This window comes from Leucopleurus acutus (assembly GCF_964270905.1).
Source record: "Leucopleurus acutus genome assembly, chromosome: 11".
NCBI classification, from domain to species: Eukaryota; Metazoa; Chordata; class Mammalia; order Artiodactyla; family Delphinidae; genus Leucopleurus; species Leucopleurus acutus.
In genome coordinates, this window is record NC_139152.1 from 84,342,757 (window position 1) to 84,355,859 (window position 13,103).

The window sequence follows — 13,103 nt, forward strand, 5'->3', positions numbered from 1 at the left end:
GTTCCAGATCCACAATAAATATGATATATAAGCTTCCAGCTGTCACAGAAAATTTCAATCCAGTATTACTTTCTGCCAGAAATTTCTTTAACAACTCTTAAGATACAAATGTACATAATACTTTTCATGCTAAAATGTTCACAAAAATTGAATATTTAGCCAAATTCACTTTTTTGTTTTGCATTGAGTCTATTTTTGATCACTAAACTCACACTGACTTCATTTTAGATGCTCACTGCATCCCTCAAATATTGAGTACTTTACTTAGGCTATTCTACTTTTCAGTTCAGGGTCCTTTATTTTGGTAACAAGACATACTGCCAGCTTATTATAAATGCTTTATTTATTTATTTTTTAACATAGAGGAAGCTTGGTGGTGGATATGTAGCCATTTGATGCTTTTATGACTAAGAGTTAAAGTTCAGGTTCTCTTTCTTATAGAATGTAAATATGCACCAACACATGTATATGTAATTGTTATCAACATTAAGCTTAGTCACTAAAAGAAGATTCGCTGTCTGAACTTTCTTCTATATTTTTTTCACCTTCGCCATCAGGCACTGGAGCGTCCGGCCTCCTAAAAGATAAGGAAAAAAATTTTAATGTTTTTCCAGTTGAAAAAGAGCACTAACTGTAAATTAGGTTCATCTTAGAATACTGCTGCTAATAAATCTGCCAAATCTGCGTCCTTAACTGAGAGTCTCCTGCTCTCCGCCACAGCGTGCTTCTTGCTGGCTTCTCCAGCACCATGGGGATTCAGTGCTATTCCTGTACAGGCCACGGCACTGTTTTCTCCTGCCAGTCCTTACACAGTGTGCTACTTCAGCACTTTCTGCTTCTCATTACCATGGAGACCCAACTACAGACAGAGATGCGTCTGAAGAGGCTGGCATGACCAGTGCTAAATCCTTGCAGCCTCCAAGTGTCCACGAGGTACAGAGAAAGGAAAGCTAGAAGTGGAAAGAAAAAGAAAATCTTCATGTTCAGGAAAGCTGCAGGGAGCAGTTTTAAAATGGAACAGAGTTCAAGAATGGCCATTAAGAAACACAGGCAATATGGAAATTTTGCAGGGGAAGTGAGTGCCTGTCAAAGAAGGTTCTTAATGTCTGCTGAATGTTTTCACTTATATGTTTTATCATCAGAGAAAGAATATAAGAATGAGTTGGTAAAAATAATGTCTTGAAGGTTCCCTAAGCACAAAAAGAAAATGTGAGAATAGTTAAACTCCAGCTTTGCATAGATGTGCTATAATAAACTACATGAAATTTAATGGTGTCATTAAAACAGTCAACTAGATAGGCTCCATGGAGTTTGTCAGTAAATCATTTAATCAGTATGGCAGCACTAACACTCAGGCCCTATTCAATCTAACCAAGGAAGTAAATTAAGCCAATAAAGTATACTTGGGGAAACTAAGAGGGAAAGGAAGAATAATATACCTGCTCTGTTTTAATAAAAAAGCTACAAGACTTATTTCTCCCTCAGGCTCCTTGATTCTTATTAAAGATTTAGGACACCAACAAATAAAATTCTTCTTTGCCACAAATATAATTACTATTACTAAAATAAGAAAATGTAGTCTCCTATTTACCTTTAGTTATAAATTATGGCTGAGTTTTGACGTATACTTTTTAATATCATATCTGTCATGCTACAAAACAGAAGAAATGCTGGCATTGCTCTCTAGCAATGGGTCAAACATAACCCCGTTTGCTCTGCTGCACAATTTTAGATTATGCCTATGAGGAAGTCACATGTACTCAGTACAATAAAACTTTAAAGCTGGGTACAGCATTTATAGGTTTTGTTTGTATGTATGTATGTATGTACGTACATACTTACTTACTTATTTATTTATTTTGGCTGCACCAGGTCTTAGTTGTGGCACGCGGGATCTTAGTTGCAGCACGTGGATTTCTCAGTTGTGGCATGCGGACTCCTCTTTTTTTTTTTTTATAAATTTATTTATTTATTTATTATTTTATTTTTGGCTGTGTTGGGTCTTCAGTGCTGTATGCGGGCTTTCTCAGTTGCGGCGAGTGGGGGTTACTCTTCGTTGCGGTGTGCAGGCTTCTTATCTCAGTGCTTCTCTTGTTACGGAGCACCAGCTCTAGGCGCGCAGGCTTCAGTAGTTGTGGTTCACGGGCTCTAGAGCACAGGCTCAGTAGTTGTGGCGCACGGGCTTAGCTGCTCCGCGGCATGTGGGATCTTCCCGGACCAGGGCTCGAACCCATGTTCTCTGCATTGGCAGGCAGATTCTTAACCACTGCGCCACCAGGGAAGCCCCGGCATGTGGGCTCTTAGTTGCAGCATGCATGCGGGATCTAGTTCCCCCACCAGGGATTGAACCTGGGCCCCCTGCATTGGGAGCACAGAGTTGTACCCACTGGACCACCAGGGAAGTCCCAGCATTTATAGGTTTTGACTGATGTTCCATCTGCCTAAAATACTAACACAGAACCACAGTCTTCATCATTCTCCATAGAAGCAAGAACTCTAAAAGTAGTGGGCATAAATACTGGGCACATAGTCCCCAGTAAACTTCTCTTTGCTATATACATCATTCCTTACTGTGTTCATTTTATTAAAAAGGAAAACATTACCAGAGGAAATTATTTGAATACTACTTCAAAATTATATTAGTATCTATGGCAACTCAAACAAATAAAACAATGTACATAACTCCCCTAACATAAATGCTACTTAAGAAAATGATAAAAGCAGCTTAGGCCTAGAATGGAGTGAAATTATAAAATTAATTTTTGTGTGTAACCATTTTTTAATATATGTGATGCTATATAGCATAGTGGTTAAGAACCCAGACTCTGGAGCTAGATTGCTTGGGTTTAAATCCTAGCCTTACTACGTACCTGTTGAGCAGCTTTGGGGAAGCTATTTAACCACACTGTGTACCCAACTCACTGATGGGATTGTTGTGATGATTAAGATGAATTATTAAATGTAAAGTATACTAGTAATATGTGGCACATAGTAAGTATATTAAATAAAGGTTATCTATTTTTATTATTCTCATCTATCATGCACCTACTACTTGCCAAGAACTGTGTTAGGTGCTGGAGGTACAGAGATGAATAACAAGCACTTACTGCTCTGAGGAAGCTGGTAATTTAGTGGGGGAGACAGAAATGCAAACAAATTATTGTTACACAGTGTGACACACAAAAATATAGTTGTACTAACTACACTTGTTTGAAAAGAAAAGGTAATTCACTCTACTAGGGTTGGTCACAGAAGACTCCAGAGAGGTGGAGACACTTGTGAAGGGGTGTGGGATGAGTGTGTATTTGGCAGAAACAGAAAATGTGGGAGTAAGTGGGGATGAGAGTATCCTGAGTAAAGAAAAAAATGGGAATGGTGCAGCACAGTACCTTTGGGACCTGTAAGTTTTTCAGTAGCTAGGGTGTAAAGTAACTGGGGTACAACAGTAGATGAGATTAGGTCATGCAGGGGCAATAGGTGGAGGGTGGGGAAAAGTTATATGAAATGTAAGCTTTCACTGAAATTACACAACTAAGTTTAGGAACCTTAAGTAGTCATTTCGGTTTTTTTTGTTTGTTTGTTTGTTTTGCAGTACGTGGGCCTCTCACTGTTGTGGCCTCTCCCGTTGCGGAGCACAGGCTCTGGACGCGCAGGCTCAGTGGCCATGGCGCACGGGCCCAGCCGCTCCGCGGCATGTGGGATCTTCCCAGACTGGGGCACGAACCCGTGTTCCCTGCATCGGCAGGCGGACTCTCAACCACTGCGCCACCAGGGAAGCCCTCGTTTTTTTTGAAGTATAGTTTATGTACAATATTATATAAGTTACAGGTGTACAATGGAGTGATGCACAATTTTTAAAGGTTATACTCCATTTATAGCTATTATAAAATATTGGCTATATACCCTGTGCTGTACAATATATCCTTGTAGCTTATTTATGTTATATGTAATAGTTTGTACCTTTCAATCCCCTACCTCTATATTGTGCCTCCCCCTTCTCTCTCTCCACTGGTAACTACTAGTTTGTTCTCTATAACTGTGTTTGCTTCTTTATTGTTAAACTCACTAGTTTGTTGTGTTTTTTAGATTCCAGGTATAAGTGATATCATACAGTATTTGTCTTTCTCTGCCTGACTTATTTCACTTAGCATAATACCCTCCAAGTCCATCTAAATGGCAAAATTTCATTCTTTTGTACGGCTTAGTAGTATTCCATTGGACATATATACCACATCTTCTTTAACCATTCATCTGTTGATGGATACTTAAGTAGTCACTTATTTTTTAATTGAGGTATAATTTACATACCATAAAATTCACCATTTCAAACTGTACAAATTAGTGTTTCTTAGTATATTCACAAGGTTGTGAAAACATTACCACTATCTAATTCCAGAACATTTTCATTACTCCAAAAAGAAACCCAAAACCAATTAGCAGACACTCTCCATTTCCTTTTACCCTCATCCTCTGACAACCATGAATCAACTTTTCTGTGTCTATGGATTTGCCTATTCAGGACATTTCATATAAATAGGATCAAGGATATTCAGCCTTTGTGTCTGGCTTCTTTCACTTAGCATAATGTTTTCAAGGTTCACCCATGTTGTAGCATTTATCAGTACTTCATTCCTTTTTATGGCTGAATATTATTCCATTGCATGGATATACCACATTTTGCTTATCCATTCATCAGCTGATGAACATTTAGGTTATTTCTACTTTTTGGATGTTATGAATAATGCTGCTAGGAACATCTGTGTACAAGTTTTTTTTTTTTTTTGGCGGTACACGGGCCTCTCACTGCTGTGGCCTCTCCCGTTGCAGAGCACAGGCACCGGACGCGCAGGCTCAGCGGCCATGGCTCACAGGCCCAGCCGCTCCATGGCATATGGGATCCTCCCGGACCGGGGCACGAATCCGTGTCTCCTGCATCGGCAGGCGGACTCTCAACCACTGCGCCACCAGGGAAGCCCTGTGTACAAGTTTTTGTGTGAATGTATGTTTTCAATACTCAAGTATAAACCTAGGAGTGGAACTGCTGGGTCATATGGTAGCTCCATGTATAACTTTTGGAGGAACAGTCAAACTTTTTATCACAGTGGATGCACCATTTTACATTTCCACCAGCAGAATATGAGGGTTAAAGTTTCTCCATATCCTTGTCAACACTTGTTATTCTCTGTCCTCATTCATTTTTTTCTTTTATTGTGGTATGACAGACATAACATAAAATTTACCATCTTAACCATTTTAAAGTGTACAGTTCAGTAGTGTTGAGTATACTCACAGTGTTGTGCAATCATCACCACTATCCACCTACAGAATTCTTTTCATCTTGCAAAACTGAAACTCTGTACCAATTAAATGATAACTCCTCATTTCTCTTTCCTTCCAGCCCCTGACAACCACTCCATTACTTTCTGTCTCTATGAATTTGTCTGAGTACCTCATATAAGTGGAATCATGTAATATTTGTCTTTTTGTGACTGGCTTATTTCATTTATCATGTCTTCAAGATTCATCCATGTTGCAGCATGTATCAGAATTTCCTTCCAGTTTAAGGATGGCTAATACTCCATTGTATGCACATACTACGTCTTGTTTACCCATTCACTTGTGGATGGACATCTGGGTTGTTTCCACCTTTGGGCAATTGTGAAAAATGCTGCTATGAACACAAGTATACAAGTATCTGTTTGAGTCCCTGCTTTCACTTCTTTTGGGTATATAACCAGAAGTGGAATTGCTGGATCATATGGTAATTCTATGCTTAATTTTTGGAGAAATTGCCATACTGCTTTCCATAGCAGTTACATCATTTTACACTCCCACCCACAGTGCACAAGGTTCATATTCTCACCAATACTTTTGTTTGCCCTCATTCATTTTAAAATAAATTTAGGGCTTCCCTGGTGATGCAGCGGTTAAGAATCCGTCTGCCAATGCAGGGAACACGGGTTCGACCCCTCGTCCGGGAAGATCCCACATGCTGCAGAGCAACTAAGCCCGTGTGCCACAACTACTGAGCCTGTGCACCGCAACTACTGAGACTGTGCACCGCAACTACTGAAGCCCACACACCTAGAGTCCGTGCTCTGCAACAAGAGAAGCCACCACAATGAGAAGCCCATGCACCACAACGAAGAGCAGCCCCCACTCACTGCAACTAGAGAAAGCCCATGCACAGCAACGAAGACCCAAAGCAGCCAAAAATAAATAAAGAAAAGAAAAGAAATTTAAAGCTATTTTGAATTGGAATTGCTATGAAAACAAAAGAAAAGCTACACACTAGAGTTCCTTTTGTACATAAAAGAGAAAAACTTCAAAAATCATGAGACTCAAATGAGGTAATACATGAAAGCATTTTATAACTTATAAAAGCTTTACAGGGCTTCCCTGGTGGCGCAGTGGTTGAGAGTCCGCCTGCCAATGCAGGGGACGTGGGTTCGAGCCCTGGTCTGGGAAGATCCCACATGCCGCGGAGCGGCTGGGCCCGTGAGCCACAATTACTGAGCCTGCGCGTCTGGAGCCTGTGCTCCGCAACAACAGAGGCCGCGATAGTGAGAGGCCTGCGCACCGCGATGAAGAGTGACCCCCGCTTGCCACAACTAGAGAAAACCCTTGCACAGAAATGAAGACCCAACACGGCCATAAATAAATATATTAAAAAAAAAAAAAAGCTTTACAAATGTTAATATAATAATAGAACTCACAACATCATTTCCAGACTGGATATTCATATTCTTAGGGGGAACAGAAATTTGGCTTTTTATGTTATGATCAGAATTGCTCTTGCTTGACCATATATATATATATATATATATATATATATATATATATATATATATATATATATATGAAATGTTTGTTGTAAATTTCTTCATAGAAAGAAGTTTTAAAGATATGTTTAAAAAGGTTGCTACTTTAAACTACTGGCTACACTTCATTACTAAAATCTGAAAATGAAGACTGCATAATCCTCTCAATAGTTTAAACATACAAGTGAATCACTAAAAAAGAGTACATCAGCAAAATGCAGAAAAATATATAAAGTCATAAGTATATTCATGATTTATCATGTATATTTTTCTAAAATCTCAACCTTTAGTAGTTACAATAGAAAACACTAGCTTGGTAGCTACATTTTAATAAGCATATTTATATAAATTGTGGCATCCAGATTATCAATAAAAGTCTTAGTAAAAGCAAAATTTTTTAAAGTTTAACTTTAAACTCTTTACTAAGTTTAATTTGTTTAAAAAGAAGTATTTTCAAAGAAGTTACTAGGTTGACCTGAACTAAAAGTGAGCCAAAATTTAGAAAGGAAAGGAAAGAAGGAAGTACTAACCATATACAAATCAGTACTTTTTAGCATACCAGATGCTGTGTGCATTTTATTTGTCACCTTTCTCCCATTTATGGGAATAAATAAGACTATCAACCACAATCCCTATTGCCCTCATCCCTTCCTTATACTCTTTCTTTGTTACAGTCACATAATCCAGGCCTGGCAGGTCAGAAGAATCTCTTTACCTGGAAAGAGATCAATTCAAGGGAGTGCTCATAACCCAAGTACGACAATCAGAATGCTTCCCCAGAAATGAGCCTTGGATTATGGAAAAGGGGCTCTCTTTCCTTTCAGTTGGCAAAAACTAGCAATATTATAGCTATTTACAATATAAAGTAAATATTATTTGCTAGTTCCTTGTTTTCCAGGAGGAAAGGAAGCTCATCAGCAGTAGGAGAGAAGTGGATGATTATGCCAAGGAGTAAAGGTGGACAGAGGTGCCAGGTGAGAGAGAACGCCAGCCAGCCAGTACTGATGGCGCTGCGCCCCTGATTCTGTCCTACTTAGACTTCTTAGGTTTGTGAGTCAATAACTTTCCTTTTTGCTTAAGCTAGTTTGAGTTAGTTTTTCTGATCCTGTACATAAACTGAGTCTTAAAATACAAATATCTTTGGTCTGATTTGTTTTCATTAAAGAGATATTTATATTCGTGTTTAAAACCACAGCCACTTTAAGGACACCAAACAACATAAACATTCTTTGGAAAAACATTTATTTATGTAGGTGAATAGTTTAAAGATATTTTTAATTTTCTTTAAATTTAAAACAGTTGAATGTAAAGCAGATTAAGTGGCAAAAACATTGTTAGTAAAACTACTGCTGAGTAGGAGGATTGTGGGGAGAGGGTGCAATAGTTATCATTCAAATCACTTTTCAATATCAACTAGAGCACATACAAAGTTTTAACGTCACATTACTTGTCAATTAGTGTTGTTCTCAGAGCTTTATGCAATGGCAATAAGTGGTCTTAAGGAAATAGCAAAACACTGAATTACTGAACTGAGATTGCAGTGACTACATAAAGACATTTGGGGTAGTTAAAAAAAAAAAAAAGACAATTTTGACTTTGATGTTACATAGTAACCAGTAAGACTTACTTCAGCATTACATTTACTCAAACTACACATACTTTGGTTTTTCTATTTCTGAATGCCCATCAAGACAGGTATGTCCCGCCCTTTGTGGGAATCTGTGGCAGATTCCCAGAGCCAGAGAAACAATGTAATGTCTAATAGCATAAAGAAAAAGAAAGCCAGCCATCCTAGGTAAGATGGGTTTCTGCTGTTTATCTTGGGGTTCTTTACTTCCAACAACTCTCTATCTCTTGCTTGCTAGACACTGGAGGACCACAACTGCTTTTTTTAAATATATTTATTTATTTTAGTTTTGTCTGCGTTGGGTCTTTTGTTGCTGCGCGCGGGCTTTTTCTCTAGTAACAGCAAGCAGGGGCTACTCTTCGTTGTGGTGCACGGGCTTCTCATTGCGATGGCTTCTCGTTGCGGAGCACGAGCTCTAGGCGTGTGGGCTTCAGTAGTTGTGGCACACGGGCTCAGTAGTTGTGGCTCGTGGGCTCTAGAGCACAGGCTCAGTAGTTGTGGTGCATGGGCTTAGTTGCTCCGCGGCATGTGGGATCTTCCCAGACCAGGGCTCGAACCCATGTCCCCTGCATTGGCAGGCAGGTTCTTAACCACTGAGCCACCAGGGAAGACCCATAACTGCTTTTTAACACCACCTCTTTGATATTTTTATTATTTCTTACTCTTGTGATCAAGGTCTCCAACAGTGGACTAATCACAATTTTCTGACATTGTTTTTTTTCTGTCCTATACTTTCTAGTCAGTCTGCCAGCCAGTGGTCAAGGTAATTACCCTGAATGGAATCCCAGCTCAGCAAAAACTAAAAAAATGGAACGAGTGAAAAAACCTATTTTGGGGGACTTCCCTGGTGGTCCAGTGGTTAAGACCCCACGCTCCCAATGCAGGGGGCCCAGGTTGAATCCCAGGTCAGGGAACTAGATCCCGTATGTTGCAACTAAAACATCCCGCATGCTGCAAATAAAGATCCTCCATGCCACAGCTAAAGATCCTGCACGCTGCAAAGAAGATACCCCATGCCACAACTAAGACCCGGTACAGCCAAATAAATAAATAAAATAAATATTAAAGACAAAAAAACCAAAAAAACCCTATTTCTGGAATTGTTCAGTCGGGGAATTGAGATCAATTCTATCCGTAACCAGCCAAAGCCCAACCTTTAATCCATTATATTGTTCTGTAGCAGGAGACAGACGAAGATCATTGGCAGATAAGGTATTCCATTAGAGGGCAGGAAAATCTGCTGGATATGCCTTAAATATAATTAAATAAAGTTTTCTTGCTTTCCAGTATCTGTTTGGTTAACACTAATGAATCTCCTCTTGTCTCAGTGACAAGTAGGCTGAGGTGGTTACTTGTATTTCTGGCAACCATAGTCATAGTCATTCCACAGGCTGGGAGGAAGGTATAAATGTACTTTGAATAGATAAGTCCAGGACAAATGCTAGCTGAGCTGGTTCTGTTTAAAGCCTGCAAAGTAACTTGCTTTCTTTAGCCAAATCAGTATGCTACAAACTGCACCCTCCTACTATTAAGAGTGTGACCAGTTAAATTTCAATTTCAGAAGTTTGTTCTTTATTTCTATTTTTTTGTTTTTTATATTTATTTTATTTATTTATTTTTGGCTGTGTTGGGTCTTTGTTGCTGCGTGCAGGCTTTCTCTAGTTGCGGTGAGCGGGGGCTACTCTGTTGCAGTGCGTGGGATTCTCATTGTGGTGGCTTCTCTTGCTGCAGAGCACGGGCTCTAGGTGCACAGGCTTCAGTAGTTGTGGCACACGGGGTCAGTAGTTGTGGCTCGCGGGCTCTAGAGTACAGCCTTAGTAGTTGTGGTGCATGGGCTTGGTGGCTCCGCGGCATGTGGGATCTTCCTGGACCAGGGCTCGAACCCGTGTCCCCTGCATTGGCAGGAGGAATCTTAACCACTGCTCCACCAGGGAAGCCCTAGAAGTCTGTTCTTTACTACAAAGTTTAAAATATAGATTTTTCAGTTTGGGAAAACAGAGAGTATAACTCAAAAGGATAATTACTCTGTGTACGTTAAATACGTCTTTGTGGAGAACACAGTGGTACACAGGCAACGACAGGACTCTAAACAAGTTGGGATCCAAAAGCCTGGTAAATACAATTGTTTAGAACTTGCTAGAGATTCCTCCGTTAAAACATTCATAAATCACAACTAACATTTACTGTTTGTCCAGAGCTGTGCTAAGTGCTTACATCATTCTCTTAGTCTGAACAACTCTATAAAGGGTGAACTCTTCTATTCCCCATTTACTGATGAGGAAACTGATGAATAGATTGATTAGGTAATTAGTGCAGGATCATATAGCTAGAAAGTGGCAGGGCAGAATCTGGACCCCAGCAAGTAGACTATTTCTAAAGTCTGCCTTAGCCTGAGCCTTAACCATCATGAATTTCGTCTCTTGATGGACAGGTCCAGAGGCTAGTCTATGTTGGAGTAGTAAAAGTAGTAATTACTAGGTAATAATAGTAACCTTAGTTATGGGACATAAATGTAAGCATAGAACAGGATAAGAAGAAACATTTTTTTTTTCTGGTAAGAAAAATCTAGGCATTGATTGAAAATATTTATAAGGCATGATTTACCTGTTCTATATTTCTAAAACAGATAAAACTTAAAATTTTCCATTTTCTTTCCCCTTAAACTCTTTTGGGTATGATGGTGAAAAAGAGACTCTTTCACATATCTTTTGATTTCACAGCATTTTTTTTTTTACTAATTTTTACAAGCTAAAAAGAACTAATTCTTGGTTTATATAAGCACTACTGTTATTTTCAAAAACTTGGATTTGTAAGAATATTAAATAATCAGAAGTAGCAAACAAATACTATTTATTTGGTAATTATCAGGGATTTTCTTCAGGTTTATAGACTTTCTAAATTTCAGTTATAGTCATTTTTGAAGGAAAATAGCCAGGGTTTCTTCTCCCTTATCATGTAAACTGTTTTGGTTCAAAATTACGTACTCTCCCTAGGTTCATCAGAACCATTTTTTTTTCAATCCCATATATATGTGTTAGCATACGCTATTTGTTTTTCTCTTTCTGACTTACTTCACTCTGTATGACAGACTCTAGGTCCATCCACCTCAGGAATCAAGACGCAGATGTAGAGAATGGACTTGAGGACACGGGGAGGGGGAAGGGTAAGCTGGGACGAAGTGAGAGAGTGGCATGGACACATATACACTACCAAATGTAAAATAGATAGCTAGTGGGAAGCAGCTGCATAGCACAGGGAGATCAGCTTGGTGCTTTGTGACCACCTAGAGGGGTGGGATAGAGAGGGTGGGAGGGAGACACAAGAGGGAGGGAATATGGGGATATATATATACATATAGCTGATTCACTTTGTTATAAAGCAGAAACTAACACAACATTGTAAAGCAATTATACTCCAATAAAGATGTTAAAAAATAAACAAAAACAACATAGCAAAATTACGTACTGTCAGCTTCCAAACTTATATACACAAGCCAACTGAATAACAATGTATTTTCTGATCAGTATTTATTTCTATATTAACCTCAGTTTTGCTCTTTGCTCAGTGCAAACAGATCTAGACTATTTCTTCTTACAGTAATATGAATCTGTCTTACTACCTAAAGCTAAAGACAAAAGAACAGTCTTTACTGAAAGCTCTTGGCTGAGCTAAATATGTACATAAGATTCTAAATAAAAGTACACTCTTTCCTTGGATGGCACATTTTCTTCTCCTTTATCATCTCAGACTTTCCCCTCAAAGCGAGGCTCCTTAACTTTTATGTGAACATGATTCCCAAAGTGCCAGAATTCCTCCTTAACAAGGTGATTGATTCCACTTATATCTAGCAAAATGTAGTGGGAGCTGGTTTTCTAGTGGTAGTGGTGATAGGTTATAGTGAGTCACCCTATTCCAACCAGCACCCCTTGTGACCAATGGCATGTACTTGTGAGGTAATGGGTCAGAATTCAGGCTCCAGGCTGTGGTTGAGGCTGAGCTTTTCTGTTAAGACAATGTTAACTGTTACTGGAATTCTACCCTAAAACTTGGCACCACTTTGCAACTGAATGTTTCTCAACGTTTACAGACAATGACATGCCCTCAAACTTGCTAAGTGAGATACATCAAGGAAGTATTGGGAGTCCTGGGGGTTCTCCCCTTGGTTGTCATCCATGGACTTCTTTTTTTCTTTTTTAATATTTATTTATTTATTTTTGGCTGTGTTGGGTCTTAGTTGTGGCACGCGGGATCTTTCGTTGCAGCATGCAGGCTTCTCTCTAGTTGTGGCGTGCAAGCTCCAGAGCGCGCAGGCTCAGCAGTTGAGGTGCATGGGCTCAGTAGTTGTGGCAGGCTCCAGAGCACGTGGGCTCTGTAGTTGTGGCACACAGGCTCTCTAGTTGTGGTGCTTGGGCTCAGTAGTTGTGGCACGTGGGCTTAGCTGCCCCACAGCATGTGGGATCTTAGTTCCCTGACCAGGGATCGAACCCCCATCCCCTGCATTGGAAGTCGGATTCTTAAGCACTGGATTGCCAGGAAGTCCCATCCATGGACTTCTTAAGATGGCGATACCTAAATGGACTCTTTAAGAATATGAAGTCAGCCTGGCCATTTAAGATGGGGGAAGGAAGTGCCATGGGGAGGAATACAAACATTCA

At 39.6% G+C, this 13,103-nt stretch overlaps 1 protein-coding gene across 1 annotated transcript in view; it reads right to left on the reverse strand.

Moving 5' to 3' along the window:
• Positions 1-281: 281 nt before the first annotated feature.
• The window catches only part of WASHC3 (WASH complex subunit 3), a 60,253-nt gene continuing 47,431 nt past the window's right edge, over positions 282-13,103 (reverse strand). Inside the window, exon 7 of the mRNA XM_082850106.1 lies at positions 282-577. Within this exon, the coding sequence (XP_082706232.1) occupies positions 493-577 (85 nt within the window). The 3' untranslated portion in view covers positions 282-492. The remainder of the gene's footprint in view (positions 578-13,103) is intronic.